This window comes from Cotesia typhae, unplaced genomic scaffold (genome assembly GCF_013202065.1).
Source record: "Cotesia typhae breed Kobodo isofemale line unplaced genomic scaffold, CoteBio_Ctyphae contig_36, whole genome shotgun sequence".
Lineage (NCBI taxonomy): Eukaryota > Metazoa > Arthropoda > Insecta > Hymenoptera > Braconidae > Cotesia > Cotesia typhae.
In genome coordinates, this window is record NW_027423744.1 from 1,788,970 (window position 1) to 1,810,533 (window position 21,564).

Consider the following 21,564-nt stretch of genomic DNA (forward strand, 5'->3'; position numbering starts at 1 on the left):
ATAAAATTTAATCAGCAAAACTATAGCAACGCAAAAATTTCGATCCTGACTTTTTTTCGATGGGCAAAGTGATCTGCCACAGACTAAATAACTCGAGAAACGCATAGTAATCCTCCGATAGATGGGAAACTACAGTTAAAAAAATATATTTCGCAGCTTGGACCTACACTCGCCAGGGTGCACTGGAATTCTTTCTACATAAACTGTAGATTCAACGGGATAACTCACTAAAGTTAGCACCCCAGAGTTTTTTTATTAATTTTTGATTTTCATTTTTATCACGTCGTTAGCTCGTCGTTTGTTCTTTATTGTTTGATATCAACATTTGTTAGTTCTCCATTTATTCATTTTAAAGAAAATTTATTAATAATGTACTTTTAAGTCAGCTCCTCTATCGCATTTTTTTATATTTTGGTAGCAATTTGGGTCATTAAACCTCTATTTTTGATTGTTCATGTATATTAAACATTTGTTTCTACTTTACATTGTTTATTTGTTGTTTAATCAACATTTGTAATTAGCTGAATGTATGTATTCTAAATATTCGCACTGCGCATGCGTCATTTTTACATATATAGACTTTTAGCGCGGTCTTTTGAAAATTATAGTGACAAGCACATCTAACGTGTAAAAAATTAAAAAATCTACAACTGTAATCTTTTAAGAATCAATTTTCAATTAATTTAAATAATTATAAAAAAATTGTTTGACGTCAGCCAATTTCAATATCATTAAGTAAATAAATAAATCACTAATAAATATCTATTTCATTTTGAATTTCTTAAAAAATATAGAATCAACTTTGAGTCAATGCATGTATATTTTTTTTCATACTCATCTGTTCTATTCCCATGAATAATACGAACTAGTATCAAAATAAAAAAGAAATAACAAATAACAATAAATTTTTAATACTTTATTAAAATAAAACTTTTTATAAAATTATTAAAAACTACACGTTGCCTTTTCGTCCTGTAATTTCTACTATAATGCAACAATAATATACTTACTCTAATCACTGTCATTATAATTTTCAAAAGACCGCGCTAAAAGTCTAAACGTAATGTTGACGCATGCGCAGTGCAAATATTTTGAATACAAATATTCAGCTAATTAAAAATTTTACTTAAAGAGTCATTAATAGAGCAGCCTTATTCTATGACAAATAACGATCCTGTATCAGTATTTCTTAAAATTTGTAATGATAATTGTGATATTAGAAATTTAGTACAATTTAAATTAGAAATTAATGATCGATGCAAAACATGCAATTATTCTAATTCTTACAGTATACTAGAAAATGTATTACATGTTTCAATATATGATGAGAAAAAAACATTTGAACTACAAGAATTAATTGATTCATCATTTGGATATGGGTTTACTAATTTCAAATTTTGTGAAAATTGTATAGAAGTCAAAGAAACGCTAACAAAAATTTCATTAAATTCCTTGCAACAGATATTAGTTGTGAAGTTACATGTGTCCATCAAAGGAAAAAATAAATTAATAAATAGGAAAAAGGGTTTATAAAATCGGTACCCAAAGCAAAAATATCAATATGTAATACAAACTATGCTGTTGTAAGTGCTATATTTAACTCTTCAAAAGATGGTAATTCTGAAAATCATCATGTTGCGATGATTAAACATAATTTATCATGGATCCAAATAGATGATGAGACTGTACAATCAGTAAGATGGCCTGCGAATTCTAAAAGTGCTTACGTATTTTTCTTACAAAAGAAGTAAATTGAAAACTTGAGGTACACCGAAAGAAAGAAAGTCTTAAGTCAAGCGTAAATTTTCTTAAATCAAAAAAATCTTAAGGAAGATTGAAAATTTCTTGAATGAAGTTCATTTTTTTTAAGCCAAGAAAATTCCTTCTTGCTCCAAAATAACTTCGGTCTTCCTTACAATTTTCTTAGTTCAAGAAATTTTCTTTTTCTATGTATATATGACATTTGAATACTTAAAATATATTAACTTATCTTAAACTTAACAAGAAATTAAATAAAATAACTACTACTAACTTCTTTTAAAGTTAAAAAAATACTTAAGTAAATGAGCACAAACAACAAAACAAAAATTTTTAAAATTATAATACTAAATAAAAAAAAAAAAATAATCCACAGATTCGGTAGAATCTGGGACCAAGTTCCGTTCAAAAATTTCGTTGTAAACGGAGCGTCAGACTACCGACTGTGTTTACTGTAAGCATGACGTTTTTCTGAGGTTGCAAATTTTATTTTAAATTCTACGTTCTTTCTTTTTCTTAAATTTCTATTATAACAGTAGTTCATACCTTTTTTTCCTAATATTAATTAATTGAAAAAATATGAAAAAATTGTTTAGTTCTATGAATCAGAATTATTTCGGTTCAGACAGTGTTGAATATAACTGCTTAAATTTTGTCCCTATTATAATTTTTTATTCAGATATCTCTGCATAGGAAAACTTTTTAACAATAATACTAATTATAATACTAAAAGTAATAATATCGGTAATAATAAATTGATGTTAAAAATGACAGCAATAATAATATTTATCATTATCATTATTATTACTAAAATAATTGTTTGTTATTTTCATTGAATTAATGTGTATTGCAGTATTAAATCTAAATTAAAATTTTTCTTATTAAGAAAATGTCAAAATTCTCTTTGTATATATAAGAAATGTATAATTTTCATCGATAATTTAAGTTATCGATTTAAACCGGAGGCGTTTTCGCGGATTAGTCAGTTTAAATTTTTAATACGACTAGCTAATATGAGAAAAGAAAACTTTAATTTTTTTATCATAATTTGAGCTGTAAAATCAAAGAACGAACGACTTTTCATATGATTATAGCTTTGCCTGAAAAAATTCATTTATTTATGAATTTTTAATATTGCGCGGGAAAAGTTTACGTTTGAAATTAAAAATGTAAAAGTATCTTATGAAACAAAAAATTTTATAGAACAAATTATCATACAACCTTCCATGTTTATGTTTGAAACATATTTTTTTAATTAAATTTTATTTGTTAACCAGTTTAAACACACAAACATTGTATGAGTTATACTTTCTTCGGATAAACCAGATGTTCAGTGTCTGGGGAATTCTCATTAAAAAGTGTGAACATTCTGTGATCTTATGGTTATTGCCTGTAGGTGGCACTGTCATCCAATTGAGCGGGTTTCAAATAATCTTAATCTCTTGATAATACGAAACATGACTATGCGTTTGATATATTGCGTCATTTACTAACAACAATATCATAATAACAATAAATAATATTGGTAACCATAATAAAAATAACAATAATAGTAATTATAATACTGAAAGTATTAATATCGGTAATAATAAATTGATGTTAAAAATGAAAGCAATAATAATGTTTATCATTATCATTATTATTACTAAAATGATTGTTGTTATTAATAAATCCGAATAAAAACAGTTTCACTGTAAAAAATTGCGCCAAGTCCACGTTCATAAAACTCATCTCAATAACGTTTGCACTTTACAAAAAAATAAGACTCAATATAATAATTGTCATTCTCTTCAAAAAAGTGAAATACAAAAAATACCAAGAAACTGTCATAATGTTAAAAAAATTGAAAGAAAATTTGTTGAAAATTTAAAAATTAAAAAAATTTTTTTATCGTACTTGGCGCGCGTCATTGAGTACCCCAAATTTTTTCAGGATAAATAAACATCCTTTGAATGATTAAAAATTTATAATTAAGTCAACCTATAAAATGCATGAATTTAATTAATCAACTATTATTATTTAATAATAAGTTTTACAAAATTTAGGTAAAATCGACATGTCATACATATGTTATTTGAAATTTTTAATCTTCCAGACATCATTTATGATTTTACTAAAACGCCCTCTCGTGTTTGGTTATGAAAACTACTTCAAAGTGGATACAATTGAGTGCTCTAGAAAAGAAAACATATGGCCGACTAAATTGAGAAAATGCGGTGTGATTGCCAATCAAAATGTGTTAATTACAATTAAACTAAGCAATATCAAGTTTCTTCATTGAAGCTTAATGACAGAGCTGAAAAAAATTGGATCCAAAAATTTTATATAATTTCAGATGATTTCACCACACCACCATATTGATAGTTATGTCCACTAAAAATTAAAAAAAAAATTTAAAAACGGATTTTTTCACTGAAACCGATAATTAATCGAGTAAGCAGTGTTTTTAATGAGTTGAGTATGCTTGACTAATGTAAATTTATAAGTATAAGAATGTATGAAATCATATATTATGTAATTAGAGCTGATTAGCCCGAATATGTATAACTATACATAATTACATAAATTCGAGCAAAATCGTTTTTTCTCGGGTTGAAATTCTTCCGAAAAAATTTAGGGTACTCAATGACGCGCGCCAAGTACGATAAAAAAATTTTTTTTTTTTTAATTTTTAAATTTTCAACAAATTTTCTTTCAATTTTTTTAACATTATGACAGTTTCTTGGTATTTTTTTGTTTTTCACTTTTTTTTGTAGAGAATGACAATTATTATATTGAGTCTTATTTATTTTTGTAAAGTGCAAACGTCATTGAGATGAGTTTTATGAACGTGGACTTGGCGCAATTTTTTTACAGTGAAACTGTTTTTATTCGGATATACCTATTTGCAATCCACAACTATCCAACAACATGCGCCGAGGGCCCTATCAAAAATATTTAGATCGCTTCGGCAATTGTGTAATGTCTCGTTCAACGTACTATTTTAAAATGAAACAGCGTATTAGAACTGTAAGTAGCATTATTGTTTAAAAAAATAATTACAATTGATATATTATTAATATAATATGATGAGTATGCTTTGATGTAGAAACAGCAAATCAAAAAGATTTAAGAAAGATTTCAATAAATTTTTGTGGGAAGCTTTCTTCTACAGAATTAAAAAATTTTACCACTTTAATTGTTTTTTGCTTGTTCTTCAAGAATCTTTAAAACTGGAACGTAAAAATTTACAGTGTTTATTTAGAACAGAATTATTGGGGCAATGGTGAAAATGATATAAAAAAAAAAACTTAAGAAATTTTCATTTTCGAGAAATTTATAATTTTTAAAAACTGTCAAGAATAGGGTTTGACGGAAAATATTTGGTTTAAACGTGTATTGTAATTTTCTCCTATTGATCTGAAAAGATTCAATAATATTTAAAACAGCATTTTTATTTTTTTTTTCAAAAATAAAAATTTTACATTTTTCTGAATAGTTAAGGGATTATTTACTTCGACTATCATTAAATATCCTAAGAATCTTTTGGATGGCGTTTATTACTTTTTTTGGAAATATTAAAAAAAAATCACATTGACAATTAAAAAATTCATATTATATGAAAGAAACACTTATAAAATTAAAAAATCTTAAGATTAGTAAGAAGTGTTTAGTAGAAAAGTCAGAGCCTACAATTTTATATCGGTTATACACATTGAAAATGAAAAGAAGTGAGAAATTGTATTCATTTGAAAAAACAAAGAATTTGGTTTTATAAATTTTATGATTTTTTTTAAATATGTTCAGGAATTCAACTGCAATATTTAAATAAATAAAAAATACTATTGTGAAAAATAATTCTAAAAAGTTTTGAAAAATTGGTTGTGGAGGAAGCATTCTCGAAGATAATTTGAGCACAAAATTTATTATTGAAAAAGTATTTTAAGAGTTCTGAAGTATTAAAAATTATACAAATTCGGCATAGTTCGAATGTTTCTCTTTTGGAATGTTTGTTTTATAACGTTGAGTAAACTTAATAAAACTAATCTTGAATTCTTTTCTATTCATAAATGTTATAGTTTTCAATATATTCCCTAAATAATTTAAAAGTAGGCTAAAATAGTTATATTTTTAACATTACCCTGCTTTTAAAGAAAATATTAAAAATTTAATTTCTCTAGTAGAATTTTATTTTATGGTAAAAGAAAGCTTTCGTCATTTGAATTGAAATTAAATTATCCATATATTATTAAAAAAGATAAATTTAACTTTTGAAATTTATTGAAATATTAAATTTTTACGGATTACAGCAGGATAACGAAGAAATAGAAAATTCTTCAGTCGCTGATGGTAACAATTGTTGCAGTCACAGTTCAAAATATCTTTCAGACAATATTGATGATAACCAACAATTATATACTGAACAACATGTTGAAATTAGTGATATAAATTCGAGCAATGATAATGAAAATCGCAAGGTCAAGGAAAATTATTTAAATTAGTGGCTCCATGAAGAATATAATCAAAAAAGTGAAGATAATGAAGCTTGGTTTGACGTAATTATGTTTAAGGGGGGAGACTCATGTAAAATTTTCAAAAAATCGATTTTTTTTTTTTTCGATATTCTGAAAGTATACTATGTTGAGCGTGTACTGACGAGCCGGAAAAAAAAAATCTCGAATATTTACAAAGTTATGGCTAATACAGTGGAGCGGGTCGGAGTACGTATTGTCAAGTAACGAGCCAGGTAGTCGGGGCGCTTGAAAAGGACCTTTCTATTATAATACCTAGAAATATTTATTTTGTTCAACTACCGAGAATCCCTTTTAGTATATATATATATATACATACTTTTACATTCCTGCACACGTGTAACATTAGTACACGAATAACCGTTAGTATAGAAATATATTTAGTTTAGCTGGAGATTTCTTCGTGTTCAGTCGATTTTTAAAAGCAAAAATGCCGAATTATAAAAAGGCACACGTGGCAATATTGCACGAAATATCTCCAAAAAACGAAGTTATCAGGGTAATCAGTTCACCAATAAAGAAGGTGAAAATTTCGAAGCCAATACAAGCCACAATGAGAGTGCCAGTGGCAAAAAACTCCATACCCGTGATAGTGAAGAAATTATAACAAATCCTTTACACGGGTACAGGACAATTGAATTTTTTACGGTGTTCACAGCTTTGTCGGAAATTGTGAAGTGCTCGGTGTGTAATCAGAAGATAAAATTCAGTGAGTGTGGTTCCAGAGGTCTTGGTTTTAAAATTGTTATCACATGTCCATGTGGTAATAAAATAATCAATTCAGGTCCTTTCATTCACAACGGATTTGAAATAAACCGGAGAATAGTGTTTATCATGAGACTTTTGGGTGTTGGAAGAGAAGGAATAAATGTATTTTGTAACCTGATGGATCTATGCACTGGTTTGAGTAAAAGTTGTTACGCTAACATTGTGGAACACATTTATAATACAGTGAAATTATCATTTGAATTTTTATCGCAGAAGGCAGTGAAAGAAGAGATGGAAAAAAATGTTGAGCAAGGAAGAGAAAAAAATATTTTAAAAGTATCTGGAGATGGTACTTGGAAAAAACGTGGTTTCAAATCAACGTACGGTGTTGCAACGCTCATAGGATATTATTCAGGGAAAGTTATTGATTTGAAAACAAAAAGTAGTTACTGTCAAGGCTGTGTTTACTGGAAGAACAAGACTCATACAGAAGAATTCCGTAAGTGGAGTGAGTATCATGAGGGTGAGTGTCAACAAAATCACGAAGGTTCGTCAGGAAAGATGGAAGTCGATGCCATGAAAGAAATGTTCTCGACTTCAGAAGAAAAATTTGGAGTAAAATATGGTAACTACATTGGTGACGGAGATTTTAAGACATTCAAGGCTATTCTAGATTTAGAACCTTACGGTAATGAGTTACCAGTAGTGAAGAGTGAATGTATTGGTCATGTAGAAAAAGAATGGGCTCTCGACTTAGAAATGTAAGAAAAGAAAAGAAACTTTCGGGGAGAGGAAAACTAACTGATAAAGTGGTAAAAAAATTAACAAAATATTATGGTTTAAGTATTCAGAGAAATGTTAACAGTGTTGAAAATATGAAAAAAGCCATAATGGCTACTTATGATCATATTTTTCCACTACAGAAAATCCCCAACATGATAACTGCCCTGAAGGCGTTGATAGCTGGTGCAAATGGCAGAAGGCTATTGCTCTAAATCGAGATCCTCGAGAGGAAAATTTAGCTCCATTACTTGGTGAAGACTTAAAACAGCATCTTTTACCAATATATCAAGATTTGTCCAAAGATGATTTACTTGAGCGATGCCTTGGTGGTCATACGCAGAACGCGAACGAAAGTTTTAACGCTACAGTTTGGCGATTATCCCCAAAACACCTGCATTCCGGACTAAAAGTAGTCGAAATTTCAGCTTACATTGCTGCTGGGATATTTAATGAAGGTTATACTTCCATATAAAGAATAATGAACCTTCTGAATCTGAATATTGGCACTTATGCTAAGATATTTGCGGATAGTACAGACGAAGAGCGAATAACCCGACAGAATCGTAAAAGCCTTTCAGAGACCAAAGAAGCTCGTTCAGCTCGCAGACAACATCAAATAGATGAAAATCAACTTTTTGAGGAGGCAGAAGGACTGTTATATGGACCTGGAATTGCAAATTAGTCGGTAAGTAATTAATAATTCAGTAAAACTACTCATTTTCCTGTACTGAAACTTTAAACGCGATTATCTCGAAACTACTTTTGAAAAACTGCTCGTGTTGTAGCTCAAAAAATTATTGACCGATTTGTTTGAAATTTGGTGAGGCTTTTCTCTACATTACTACCGGAAGGATAAACCTGAAACTTCAGGTATTTCTGATTGATTACTAATTTTTTTTGGGGGTAAAAGGATAAAAAAAATAGCCCAAAATCGTAACTTTTTTTTAAGGCTGATTTTATATTGGATTTTATCCTTTTTTTTTTTAATTTTAAAGGTTTATCCTTTCCGTTTATATCTCCTGAAAAAAAAAAATTTTTTTTTTTTTGTTTCAGATCAACGGTTCATGAGTGACAAATAGAGCAGTTTCGGACCTCGCGTCGGAGGCAGCCTACAAGACATCATGCTGAGCCGCCATTTTGTATTAAAAAAAAAAAAAAAATGTTTTTTTATAATCTTAAAATGTTTAATAAAGTTGTGTTAAAAGTTCGAAACAATGAAATTATTTTATCACTGTAAAAAAAAATGTTAAAAAATGACCGATTTCGGGGCATTTACATGAGTCTCCCCCCTTAAGTATGATTTTAAAAAATTAAATTCGGAAATCTATTTTTTAACTATAATGTAAATTTTTTTTAGGCTGAAATCTTGGATGAACCTTTTGATGACCCTTCTTCAAATGATCTGCATGATAAGGTATTTTCAAGAATAAATGTATTTATATTACAGAATTACAAAATTTCTATAAAACGATGTTTTCATAATATAAATTTTTGAAATAATTTAACCGGGAAACTTGATTAATTTAGCTTGAACTTAATTTATTCATCAGTAAGAAAATTGATTTTTTTGTGCTTTTAATCAATTTTGAATTTAAAAAAAAATACAAAAGCAAATGAATTTAGTTTATTGCATAATAACTGAAAATTTAAACCTTACGGTAATTAAATAACGTTACAGATGTCATAGGGATGTATTATACGCGTTTTATTGATTTTATTTGGTCATATAAGACCAAAGATGTTATAAAAAAGCATAAGAAGTTAAAATTTTTTTGGAATCTACTTTAGGGGTAATAATATTTTGAACATATTCGACTTCGTATAAAGTCGGTGGATAAGTAAAGGTAAATATAAAAATTTTTTTATAATGTATGATGTAAAAATCGTTAAAGTCATGTGCTGGAAAATATAAAAAATTAGTCATAACAATTAACTAAAGGAAATTAACAATTTAAATTGGTACATAGTTATATTATACTAGATTAAATAGTTGTTAGTCTGAAAGCAGATAAATTCGTAAAAAAATTTGATGGATACTTTCCTTATAAAAGATTAAAATGATGAATTTTAAGTTACAAATATAGAACTTAAAAAGTGTGATTTAATAATTTTTAGTTCAATAAAACCAATAGTTACCTTTCTTATTTTAACGCAAAAGACACCTCTGCTGACCAGTTTAGACGAAATTTTTGTTAAGTTACTATTTAAATAAAAATAATGAATTCAAGAGTTAAGTAATTATACTGTTTTGAAGTTTACAAATGCAATTTAAAAATTGAGAAACAAAATATTTCAGCATTAGCTGAACGAACTTAAATAAAATTGTCAAATATAAGTAGAATGAGTTATACTACATTTTGTAATAACAAAAATAAAATTGATTCTTTATAGACATTTGTTTCATGGCAAAGCATTAAAAATAATATATTTGATTATATAATTCAAAAATATTAATTAAATATTTTAATTAAACTATTTGTTTCCAAAGATAATTATTTTTATTACTATATTTCAATTTAAATACATATTTCTCTCGGTTATTGATCAGCTATTTAATTTAGGCTGAAAAATCTTAAGAGTAGTTATAATGGTTAATATTTAAAATTCGTAAAATTACCTTTTGAATTATGAAAAAATAAATTTTTGGATGTAAGCTCATGAATTATATTTTAATTTATTCATATTTCAAATATGTATGCAAAAAAAATTATTTGACGTGATTTCATTTGTAGTTTAATGAAGATTGCAATTAAACCTGTTCTTCCATTGTTAAATGAGCAAATCAAGTAAACAGAAAAAAATTCACAGTTGATCGTAAACAATTTTATCATACCTATGTCTATACATTAACTTTTAATATCGTTAAAAAATGGTGAAACGATATTACTTTATCAGTAAAAATCAAGCTGAAAGTTTTGCAAATTTTTTTGGTGGAATCATAAATAATTATGTAATAACACTGCGTATAAATATTTATTCTGTAGTATACATATAGTAGGAACATTTGAAACCGTAATACAGTAATTTTATAACTATAATTTTGTTTTAGGAATCCCAAAATTTCAACAACCAATCTTTAAATCTAGAGCAGCAACAAATATTAGAAGAAGAACAACAACAACGATTAAAAGAATTACAAAGAAAACAAGACCAACGAAAACAACATGAGCGATACCAATTATAACAAGAACAACAAGAATTAGAAGAAGAACAAAGACGACAGCAATCAAAGGAAGAACAACGAAAACAATACCAACGAGAACGACTGGAACGAGACCAACTAGAACGAAAGCAACAAGAACAACAAAAACAACGAGAGCGAGAACAAGAACAACAAGAACAACGAGAACGAGTAAGACTAGACCAACTGGAACGAGACCGACAAAATCGAGAACGACACGAAAGAAACCAAACGAATGACGACGAAGATGTTACTAACCTAGTCCACATCGGAGGGCGAATATATATTTCTAGCCTTGCGCATGCTGAGGCATTCAAAGAATATAGACCGTCCAAATTTATTACTATTATGTCTCATGCTATATGGGGTTATGAAAATCTGTCTCTTCGAGCTGTCAAAATAATGAGCAGCAATAAAAACAGATTACCATTAACGCCGGAAAAAAAAGTAATATTGGAAATACAGTTTACGAAATTCTTAAAAAAACGTAATTTATCCCGCGATATGGAGACCGTAGAGCGGAATAAAATTAATACCTATTTGGGACGAGCCATCACGAGTGCAGAAAAAAAAGTAATGAATGATAAATGATAAAAGTATCACAACTAGACTAATAAAAGAAAATAGACTTTTTATTCTTTCGAGATTTAATATCATTTTTACGTTCTAAAGTTATTAAGATACTTTATGCTGTTATTTCGAAATAGTATTCTCGGTGCAATCTTGGAAAAAAATAAAGAAATCGATTTACTTGGACCAGGCTCGTTTCTAATGCTACATAAAATTTTATTTTATTTTTGTTTTTTTAAATAATAGATTATATGTGAAAGTATTAATATTATATTTAATAAGAAAAATGTTATGACAATATAAGATTTTAGTTTTTCTCTTAAACTATACGTATAGGTGAAAGTATTTATATTGAGGTGAACAAGCTCATTATAATAATAAGAGAAATATTATATCTGATGATGAAAAATATGCTGAGCAAGTTTTGCTGAGCTATAATAGATAATAATTTGTTTATTTTATGTTATAGGGGTAGTTATTTTTTATAGGTTGTTCTATATAAAAGGGTTGTGCATTTTTTAATAATATAAAATTTGTATAACAAATTTCAAAGTCAGAAAAATAAATATATATTAAATTAGTATATTAATATTTTTTTTTTACTAATAAAATCTCTTCTGTCGAATTCTCTTATTCCTAACGATAAGTATTAGATATGCAAAAATTCCCAATAACTATTTTTCGCGAAAAAAAAATTAAAAAAATTCCTGATTTATTTTGAAAAAGTCAATAAAAGTACTATTCTTACTTCCGCTGGATAAGTACAAAATTTTTTATAAATTCTGAAAAAGTCTTTCAGAAGAGTCCAAAAACTCATAAAAATACAGTCTTTAAACTGCCTATTCTCATAGAATTATTATTCATAACACTGCAAGAATTAAATAGACTTCTAGCAGAAATACATTTCCACCAGGGTCAAAATGAATAATTTATAATATATAAATAAAGTCGTTGCCGTACGTACTAACCCCATATTAATTTCTTTAACACCCTGAAGGGTAAAATAATAAATTATTATTCCTATCGCACACTAACATCAGATATTTACTTTACAAAAATGAATTGTTATATATTCTTTTAACAGAGTAATTCATTCCGTAAAAGTCGAACATCAAAATAAGTGACTTTTTTTTTTTTGGACGATATAAATTTTTTTAAAAATGACTAACATTATACAACATTTGCAAACTAATCATCTGTCTCTCCAATTGATTTCCGTGTTTTTTAAAATACTCACACTTGCTCCCTTCACGGTAACTATTCGCCGATCATTGAGTTCTTACAAAAACGATCAAATAATTGTTAAATCTTCATATTCAATACCAGGATCAGTGTATAATATTTTTTTCTCTTTAATCTCTACAGTGACATTAGTTTATTTTCAATTTAAAAATTGCTCCCGTAACGAAAGTTTAAAAATAATAGATAACCGTGATCTCAAGAAGTTGTTTAAAATATTGATTGAAATGAGTGTTCCTTGTATTTCAATAATTATAGTAATTTTTTTCTGTTTGAAGCAAAAAAATTTTGTAGTGATAATTAATAAAATTATTTCTGTCAACAATGAATTGAAGCAAAACCTGATTTGTTGCAGTCATTTACACGATAATACGTACCAAATATCCATAGTTTTATTTCAAATAATTATAGTCATGATGATTCACATAAGAGTTGCAACAAATGACCATGATATAAGTTTAAATTATTTTGTCGCTTCAGGTTTTATTCTGGAAGGTCTTATGATTCAATACGCCCTTATTGTTAATTTTTTGAGAAAATTAATTTATAGTTTAAATGAATCTTTGTCTTTAATAGCAGATAAAGTTGACAGATTATCAAATGAGTTTTTACATTCCAACGATAATTTATATCATGATTACATAAAAATTTGATATTCATTAAAAAAATGCATCGATCTATCTTTGATACAATTCAAATGTTGTCAGATTTCTATTCATTTCCTATTTTGTTAGCAATTATTTCTTCATGTTTATGGATGATCATGAGTGTGTATATAATAATTTTATACAATGAAACAAAATCTTATTTGCATTCGTATGACTTGCATGGTATATTTATTGTATTTGTTGATTCGCTGTGGCCTTTGAAAGATTTTTTTCCTATACTTATATTGACCAGTTATATAACAAAAACTATCACTGAAGTAAGTATCCATTAATAATTTATGTTCTACACTAGTCACAAAAATTAAGAGATATATATGAAAAAAAAATCGTAATTTTTAGGTGATTTTTTCAACGAGCTGTAACTCCGAGGAAAATGATTGTACACCAAAAAAATTTTCAAATTTTGTTCAAATTTTTTTGGGTATATCGACTTTTTTATTGATTTTTCTAAAATGAGATTTGAAACTAAGGTAGTTGCAGCGGTCAGAAAAAATCGAGTTAATTTTTTCAATCAAAGAGATTGATTTTTGAGGATATTTAAAAAAAAAATTTTTGAAAAAAAATTGAAATTTTTTTCTCAAATTTCTTGAAAAATCAATCTCTTTGATTGAAAAAATAAAGATTTTTGAAAAAAAAATTTTTTTCTGGAAGAAATGAATAAAAATCGATAAATTGCTCATAATGGTGATTTTCGCAAAAACAAAGAATTTGAAGCTTCGGAGCACTATGAAAAAAAAATCGCAGCGCTTTGAATTTTTCAGGGATTTTAGAAAACATTTAGAGGTTGAAAAATTACCGACGATATCCTTTGTTCATCCATTTTATCTAAAGTTATACCAAGTTATCCAAATATCCTTAATTATGCGAATTGTTGTCGTTTTTTCAGTTAAAGTTTTCAATTAAAAAAAAATTTTTTTGACAAAAGTTATTCACGGTATCTTATAGTGACTACCGTGTAATTGACAAAACCGTCCTTCGATTTCTTATACGATCATTATTTCTAGAGTTATTGATTGTCAAAGTGAAAAAGTACTTTTTTGCTTTGACTTACGATAACTCCGCGGCAAATAATCGTACAGGCTTTTTGATTACGTCAAATTAAAGGGCATTTAATTTTCTAAAAAAGATTTCCAGCGAAACAATGGAAAAAATTTTTTTGAAGCCCGTAGACCTTTTTTAAGACGAGAAAAAATTTGGAAAAATTTTTTTTTTTAAGTTTTCTTAGGATTTCTCCCAACCCGAATATGATAAAAAATTTTCATGGTCATATCTGAAAACTAGACACTTGGAGCTTCAATTTGCTTTTTTTTTGCTGTACGATCATTTTCCTCAGAGCTACAGCTCGTTGAAAATCACCCAACAATTTCGAATTTTTTTTATATCCCTTAATTTTAAAAAGTCTGTTCTTTTTTGGCTGTTTAATTTTAAATAAACTTTCACATATTTTTATTACAGATGAAAAGAACAGAACATGTTGCCCAGAGGATTAAACTCACATTCTTCAGATACCCTCGAATCAATTCTCAAGTAAAAATATCATTAACATGACAGTAATAAAACTTGTAATTTATTTGACACTATTTATCTCAATATTGTTATCTGGCTTTTACAGATGGAACAATTTTCCATGGAATTGTCTCACCGACAGTATACGTGCTTCACTGCTTGTAATTTTTTTTCAATTGACAGCACACTCTTGATACCTGTAAGAATTTTTTATAATTAGTGTATTACTTTTTTATTATTCAGTTAACTTAATTCTATTTTTTAATTACTATTTTACTTACATTTATAAAATCAATATTAAAAACTCTACGTACTTATTCAATGGTCAGAGAAGACATAAAAATTTCTTTGGACAACAGATCAATTAAATTTTTTTACTTATTACAAAAATAACTGCATGAAATGCGAGTTAATATATTTTTATTTGGATATATTTTATCAGGATTATGATAAGTTTAAATGCACAGTTTTTTTTTAACATATCTTGTATTTTTCACCCCTTTTACTTCACCACCTATTTGTGGTGAAAAATAATTTGTTATTACAAAAATAGAATTTAATCACGTGAAAGTATTTTCATTTTTTTTTTTTTAAATAAATTCTAAATCTCTGTTAGGTATATTTTTATATGAATCTGATGCAGAAATCTATCTACTTACTTAAGGAGGCGATACATATGAACGCCTTAATTTTTACCGTTTTCTGAGGATTCTTTCAACTGGGAAAGAATGAATGAATCATTTTAAAATTTTGTAGGCGTATTTATTATATATTGAAGTACAGAAAAAAAAATTTTTTTTTTTTTAAAATAGCCGCCGTAAAAATGAATCTGCCGAGACCCATTTATTGACGCAAAATATCAATTTGTGGACATTCTCACTTCTCGTACAGTGATCGAAAATTAAAAAAATTAGTTTTTACGTGTTCATAAAACATATATCTTCTAGTTAAACCAATAAAAAAGTCAAAAAATCGTAAATTGGCACACCTCAGAAAAAAATTTTGATTTTTTACCCTTTTTTTTTCGATTATTTTTTGGTAAAAAGGGTTAATTTAAAAAAAATTTTTTGGAATATTAGAAGTTTAACTAGAAGCTATTACTATGAAGTAGACGTGTAAAAAATTTCATTGGAATCGGTTGAGAACTTTTTGAGTTATTCCGCCCGCAAATTTCAAAAAACGCGTTTAAAGTTTTGACACATGCTCAAGCGCCGAGTTAAAACGAAGCACTTAAATGAGTTTTTAATTTATAAATAATGATAATTTTGTTTTGAAAATTTACAGGCATATTTTTAAGATGATATTCTACCGATTTATAGAGAAAAAAAATCGATTTTTTTTTTTTTTTTACTTGTATCTCTCCCCTTAAATGGTTATTTGAAAATTTTTTTATAATGTAAATATTTTTTCTTTTTTTTAGATAATGAGCTCAACAGTAACTTATTTGATAATATTATTAAAAACCTCATCTTCGAATGAATGAAATATTTCCAAAATAAATGTATATATCTTTAATAAAATTGGTCAGTATTTGTAAATAATAAAACAAAAACACAATAACTAAAGATGAATATTATTTTGCAGTTCAAACTGTACACGTTTGTCCAAGTATACGTCATATTCTAAATAGATATAAAACTTAATTTGACTTTGATCGCTCATACAAACTAGTTGATTACTCTAGTGAGTTGAATTGATGAGTTAAAATGTATGTAATTGGTATAGTTTGGAAGGTTTGACTAAAAATTTAAGGAATTGATTTTTTTTTTTTTTTTTTTTCAATTTCAGTAAATTATATTTATTATTAAATCAGGTAAGGAACTAATAATATTAACACTCTTTTAATAATAAAATTGAGTAACAATCGCACGGTGTTAAGAAATTTAATACATATAAAAAGCTTTAATTTTTAAGGGGGTATTCTGGTCTAGAAATTTCAAAAAATCGAAAATTTTTTTTTTTTATATTTTCAAAGTTTAACTATTTAAGAATATGTGTACAAGAGGATTTTTCAAAATTTAAATTATTTTCGGAGATATAAGTATTTTTCTGACCTGGCATCCAAACTTGTTCGGTCGCAACTAATCGAACAAAAGACATTAGGGATTCTCCGTCTACCTGAATCCCTATTCTGAGTAAAACCATTTGTTCCTCTATACAAATATATATATATATATATATATATATATATATATATATATATATATATATATATATATATATATATATATATATATATATATATATATATAGTTATACACATATATAGTTATATGAGAACCTGAGGTGACCCGTATCTGATACATTTAGTATTCACTTGCATCCAGCTGCTAACAGTTGAATTCTAACCTCTGAACCACGTGGACGTATGTGCTGTGAGTTAAATAATAACAGTTAAAAATATTATTTAAAAATAAAATGGATAGAAAATCTTCCGCGGAAAGGCGTACGCGTCCACATCGTCAGAAGAAAAGGCAATTTCACGGTAATCGATACACGGCACAAGAAGACACCAATTTTACAAGTGCATCAGCAGCAAAACTAAAAAAATCTAATGATGAAGAGGTGATCATTGAAAATAATTACGGCTACTGTGTATTGGAGTTTTTCACGGTTTTCTCGATGATTTCTTCTTTAGTTTTGTGCGCTCAATGTAAAAAAGAGATTAAATTTTCACGCACATCTTTTCGTGGATTAGGTTTTAAAATTTCATTACAATGTGGTTGCGATAGTGTTCAATATATACCATCATGTCCATTCGTCGACAAATCCTTTGAAGTAAACCGAAGAATTATTTTTGCTATGCGGCTTTTGGGAGTTGGCAGGGAGGGAATAAATATCTTCTGCAGTATCATGGATATCTGTCAAGGATTATCAATCAGTACATACTACGCTTGCATCGAAAACATCCATTTGGCCGCATGTACAGTTTATAACCTCATTATTTCTAAAGCTGTGAATGAAGAAAAAGAGTTAATATCAGCTAGTGATCCTAATGCTTGTTCTACGGAGTTTACTGTTTCTGGCGATGGGACATGGAAAAAAAGGGGTTTTAATTCTCTATTTGGAGTAACTACACTTGTAGCAAAAAATTGCAAGAAGGTTGTTGATACTGTTGTCAAATCTAGTTTCTGTCAAGGCTGTAATGTTTGGAAAAATAAAAAATATTCTGATATTGCTGCGTATAACGATTGGTATGAAAGTCATAAAGAATTATGTACAATAAACCATAAAGGAAGTGCAGGCAAAATGGAAGTTGATGCTATTGTCGAAATGTTCTGTCGATCAAATGAAAATCACGGAGTGAAATATGCTAAATACATTGGAGATGGTGACACTAAAACATTCAAGGGTATTCTCGATATGGATCCTTACGATGTAACCCATTTGTCCAAAAAAAAACCCGATGTTTAGGTTCAGAAACGCAGAATAATAATGAGTCTCTGAACTCTCTGATTTGGACTTTCGCTCCGAAACACATTCATTCTGGACTTCATATTATCGAGATAGCGACATTTATTAGCGTTTGTATTTTCAATGAAGGCTTTATTCCTATTTTAAAAATGATGGAGCTGATGGGAATAAAAATTGGACCAGAAGCTCATTCATTTGCTGGCAAACGCGACAACGCCCGGATTGACCACTCCGAAACACGAGCATCCATCGCTTCAAAGGAGGCCAGAACTGCTCGATATGAAGAAAGAAATGCAGAAAATAGTTTCTTTGAAGTCGAGGAAGGTCCAATGTATGAGGCAGGAATGGCAGATTAAATCAATGTAAGTTTAAAATATCATTATATGACTTAGACTAGAAAAAACTTTACGCGAAACTTTAAACGCGTTTTTCTCAAAACTGTCTTTTTCGGAACGATGACCACGATTTTTCAGGTTCTACTGGACCGATTTACTTGGAATTTTTATAGAGTCTTCTTTATTGGCTTGTCTATGGTTGGAACTAGCCCTATCCCCAAATTTTTATTTTAACTATTTTTAAAAAATTCAAAACCGTCAGAAAAAGTGGTCGAAAAAAAAATTTTTTTTTAAACAGTCGCCATTTTGTGAAAAATTTTTTTTCAAACTTTTCCCTACTTCCGACCATTGCGACATTATTCTTGATTAATAATCATTTTTTTTTAGTTTCAGATTACTAGGAGGGTTAAAATCATGGTCATAGTCACGTGGAAATTTTTAAAGAGCCCCCACTCCGTCAGCTTATAATTTTAAAAATTTTGTACTTTTTTTAGTTTTTAATTTTTTTTTTTGTATTGCGTGAAAATTTAATCTCTTTTTTACATTGAGCGCACAAAACTAAAGAAGAAATCATCGAGAAAACCGTGAAAAACTCCAATACACAGTAGCCGTAATTATTTTCAATGATCACCTCTTCATCATTAGATTTTTTTAGTTTTGCTGCTGATGCACTTGTAAAATTGGTGTCTTCTTGTGCCGTGTATCGATTACCGTGAAATTGCCTTTTCTTCTGACGATGTGGACGCGTACGCCTTTCCGCGGAAGATTTTCTATCCATTTTATTTTTAAATAATATTTTTAACTGTTATTATTTAACTCACAGCACATACGTCCACGTGGTTCAGAGGTTAGAATTCAACTGTTAGCAGCTGGATGCAAGTGAATACTAAATGTATCAGATACGGGTCACCTCAGGTTCTCATATAACTATATATGTGTATAACTATATATATATATATATATATATATATATATATATATATATATTTGTATAGAGGAACAAATGGTTTTACTCAGAATAGGGATTCAGGTAGACGGAGAATCCCTAATGTCTTTTGTTCGATTAGTTGCGACCGAACAAGTTTGGATGCCAGGTCAGAAAAATACTTATATCTCCGAAAATAATTTAAATTTTGAAAAATCCTCTTGTACACATATTCTTAAATAGTTAAACTTTGAAAATATAAAAAAAAAAAATTTTCGATTTTTTGAAATTTCTAGACCAGAATACCCCCTTAAAGAGCCCCCACTCCGTCAGCTTATAATTTTAAAAATTTTGTACTTTTTTTAGTTTTTAATTTTTTTTTGTATTCTTCTAATGTTAACAAACAACTAATAAAAAAATGTATAGTAAAAATATTAATTGTCTTTTTTTTACGACATTTCAAAAATTACCTGAAATTCATGTTTCTAGACCAGAATACCCCCTTAATTTATGATACTCAAATTAGCTGACATCCGAGGATTTTCTTTGGTAAATAAATTATTATAAAAAAAATTATTAAGAAAATCAACTTGTAAAAATTTTAATAAATTAAAAATGAAATTTTTTAAAAATAATTTTTTAGAACAAATTTTTTTGTTGAAGAAAATTCAAAAATTTTCTTTAATAACTAAATTATGGCAAAAAAAAATTATTAAAAAAATGGACTTGTAGAAATTTTGATAAATTAAAAATGCAATTTTTCACAAATAATTTTGTAGAACAAAACTTTGTTTTAAAAAAATTAAAAAAATTGTCAAGTGACAGCTAAGTTTAATGTCATTATTTTCTTACCCAAGCGACACAAAAATTATTTTGGTAATATTTTGTTGAATTTAAGTTGACAATTATTCATTTTTGACTTAGTAGTAATTCAAAAAATGATAGATGTCAGCTAATTTCAGTTTCACATTTTTTTTTCAATTTCAAGAAAAATCAACAGATTCGGTAGAGTCTGGCGCCAAGTTCCGTTCTCAAGCCAGACTACCGAGTGTGTTATACCGTAAGCAGAATCGTTTTTTGAGGTTACAAGTTTTTTTTCAAATTTAATTTGATTTTTTTTTTATATGATATTTTATAATAGTAGTTCATGCTTTTTATTACGCGTATTACTTGATTATTAACAATTATCTTTATAATTTTTATTTAAAATTATTAAAAATAATCAGCACAAACTATAGCGACCCAGATTTTTAGATTTTAACTTTTTTCTTATGTAAAAAGCGGACGGCCAGAGACTAAATAATATAACGATGCATGCTAATCTTATGATAGATGGAAAACTACAGTGAAAAAAGATATTTGACAGCTTGCAATTACACACGCCAGGCGGCGCAAGAATAACTTTTACATGAACTATAGCTTAAAGGGGATAGTTTGCCACCGGAAATGTATTAAATTAAAATTGTCAATTTTTATTATAATTACAAAAAAACTGAAATCGAACAAAAACAGTTTCACTGTAAAAAAATCGTGCCAAGTCCACGTTCATAAGACTATTAAGAAAAAAAAAAATTTTTATTTCTTTACAAAAAGATATAAAATAAAAAATTAAAAATCCAAGTAACCGATATGGTTGTATATGATTTTCGAAAATTAAAAAAATTTTTGTAAATTTAAAAATTAAAAGAAACAATTTTGGAACGTACTTGGTGTGCGTTATTGTGTACTTGAATTTTTTTTAAGTGCACTAGTAGATACAATTTAGGAATTTCATAAAAAGTGAAATATTTCGTAACTACGCACACTAAATACGTTCCAAAATTGTTTCTTTTAATTTTTAAATTTACAAAAATTTTTTTTTAATTTTCGAAAATCATATACAACCATATCGGTTACTTGGATTTTTTAATTTTTTATTTTATATCTTTTTGTAAAGAAATAAAAATTTTTTTTTCTTAATAGTCTT

At 27.6% G+C, this 21,564-nt stretch overlaps 3 protein-coding genes and 1 pseudogene across 5 annotated transcripts; all 4 read left to right on the forward strand.

Moving 5' to 3' along the window:
* Positions 1-4,543: 4,543 nt before the first annotated feature.
* LOC141526733 (uncharacterized) lies at positions 4,544-10,960 on the forward strand. The gene is made up of 4 exons (XM_074241814.1): positions 4,544-4,767; positions 6,048-8,445; positions 8,814-9,174; positions 10,810-10,960. The coding sequence occupies exon 2, from the start codon at positions 7,104-7,106 to the stop codon at positions 7,740-7,742; it is 639 nt and encodes a 212-aa protein (XP_074097915.1). The 5' UTR covers positions 4,544-4,767; positions 6,048-7,103; the 3' UTR covers positions 7,743-8,445; positions 8,814-9,174; positions 10,810-10,960.
* LOC141526816 (uncharacterized) lies at positions 8,239-11,532 on the forward strand (annotated as a pseudogene).
* Positions 11,533-13,417: 1,885 nt separating this feature from the next.
* LOC141526735 (uncharacterized) lies at positions 13,418-16,650 on the forward strand. Its single transcript, XM_074241815.1, has 4 exons — positions 13,418-13,675; positions 14,874-14,945; positions 15,031-15,123; positions 16,345-16,650. Exons 1-4 carry the CDS (start codon positions 13,418-13,420, stop codon positions 16,405-16,407), a joined length of 486 nt encoding a protein of 161 aa, XP_074097916.1. The 3' UTR covers positions 16,408-16,650.
* A 545-nt stretch (positions 16,651-17,195) lies between these two features.
* On the forward strand, positions 17,196-20,080 carry LOC141526663 (uncharacterized). Of its 3 annotated transcripts, XM_074241728.1 has the most exons (3): positions 17,196-18,700; positions 19,061-19,588; positions 19,691-20,080. In XM_074241728.1, the coding sequence occupies exon 1, from the start codon at positions 17,343-17,345 to the stop codon at positions 18,336-18,338; it is 996 nt and encodes a 331-aa protein (XP_074097829.1). In that variant the 5' UTR covers positions 17,196-17,342; the 3' UTR covers positions 18,339-18,700; positions 19,061-19,588; positions 19,691-20,080. The 3 variants fall into 3 exon arrangements, with proteins under 3 accessions (XP_074097829.1, XP_074097828.1, XP_074097830.1); XM_074241727.1 differs by having other exon boundaries at positions 19,061-20,080; XM_074241729.1 differs by having other exon boundaries at positions 19,067-20,080.
* The last annotated feature ends 1,484 nt before the right edge of the window (positions 20,081-21,564 follow it).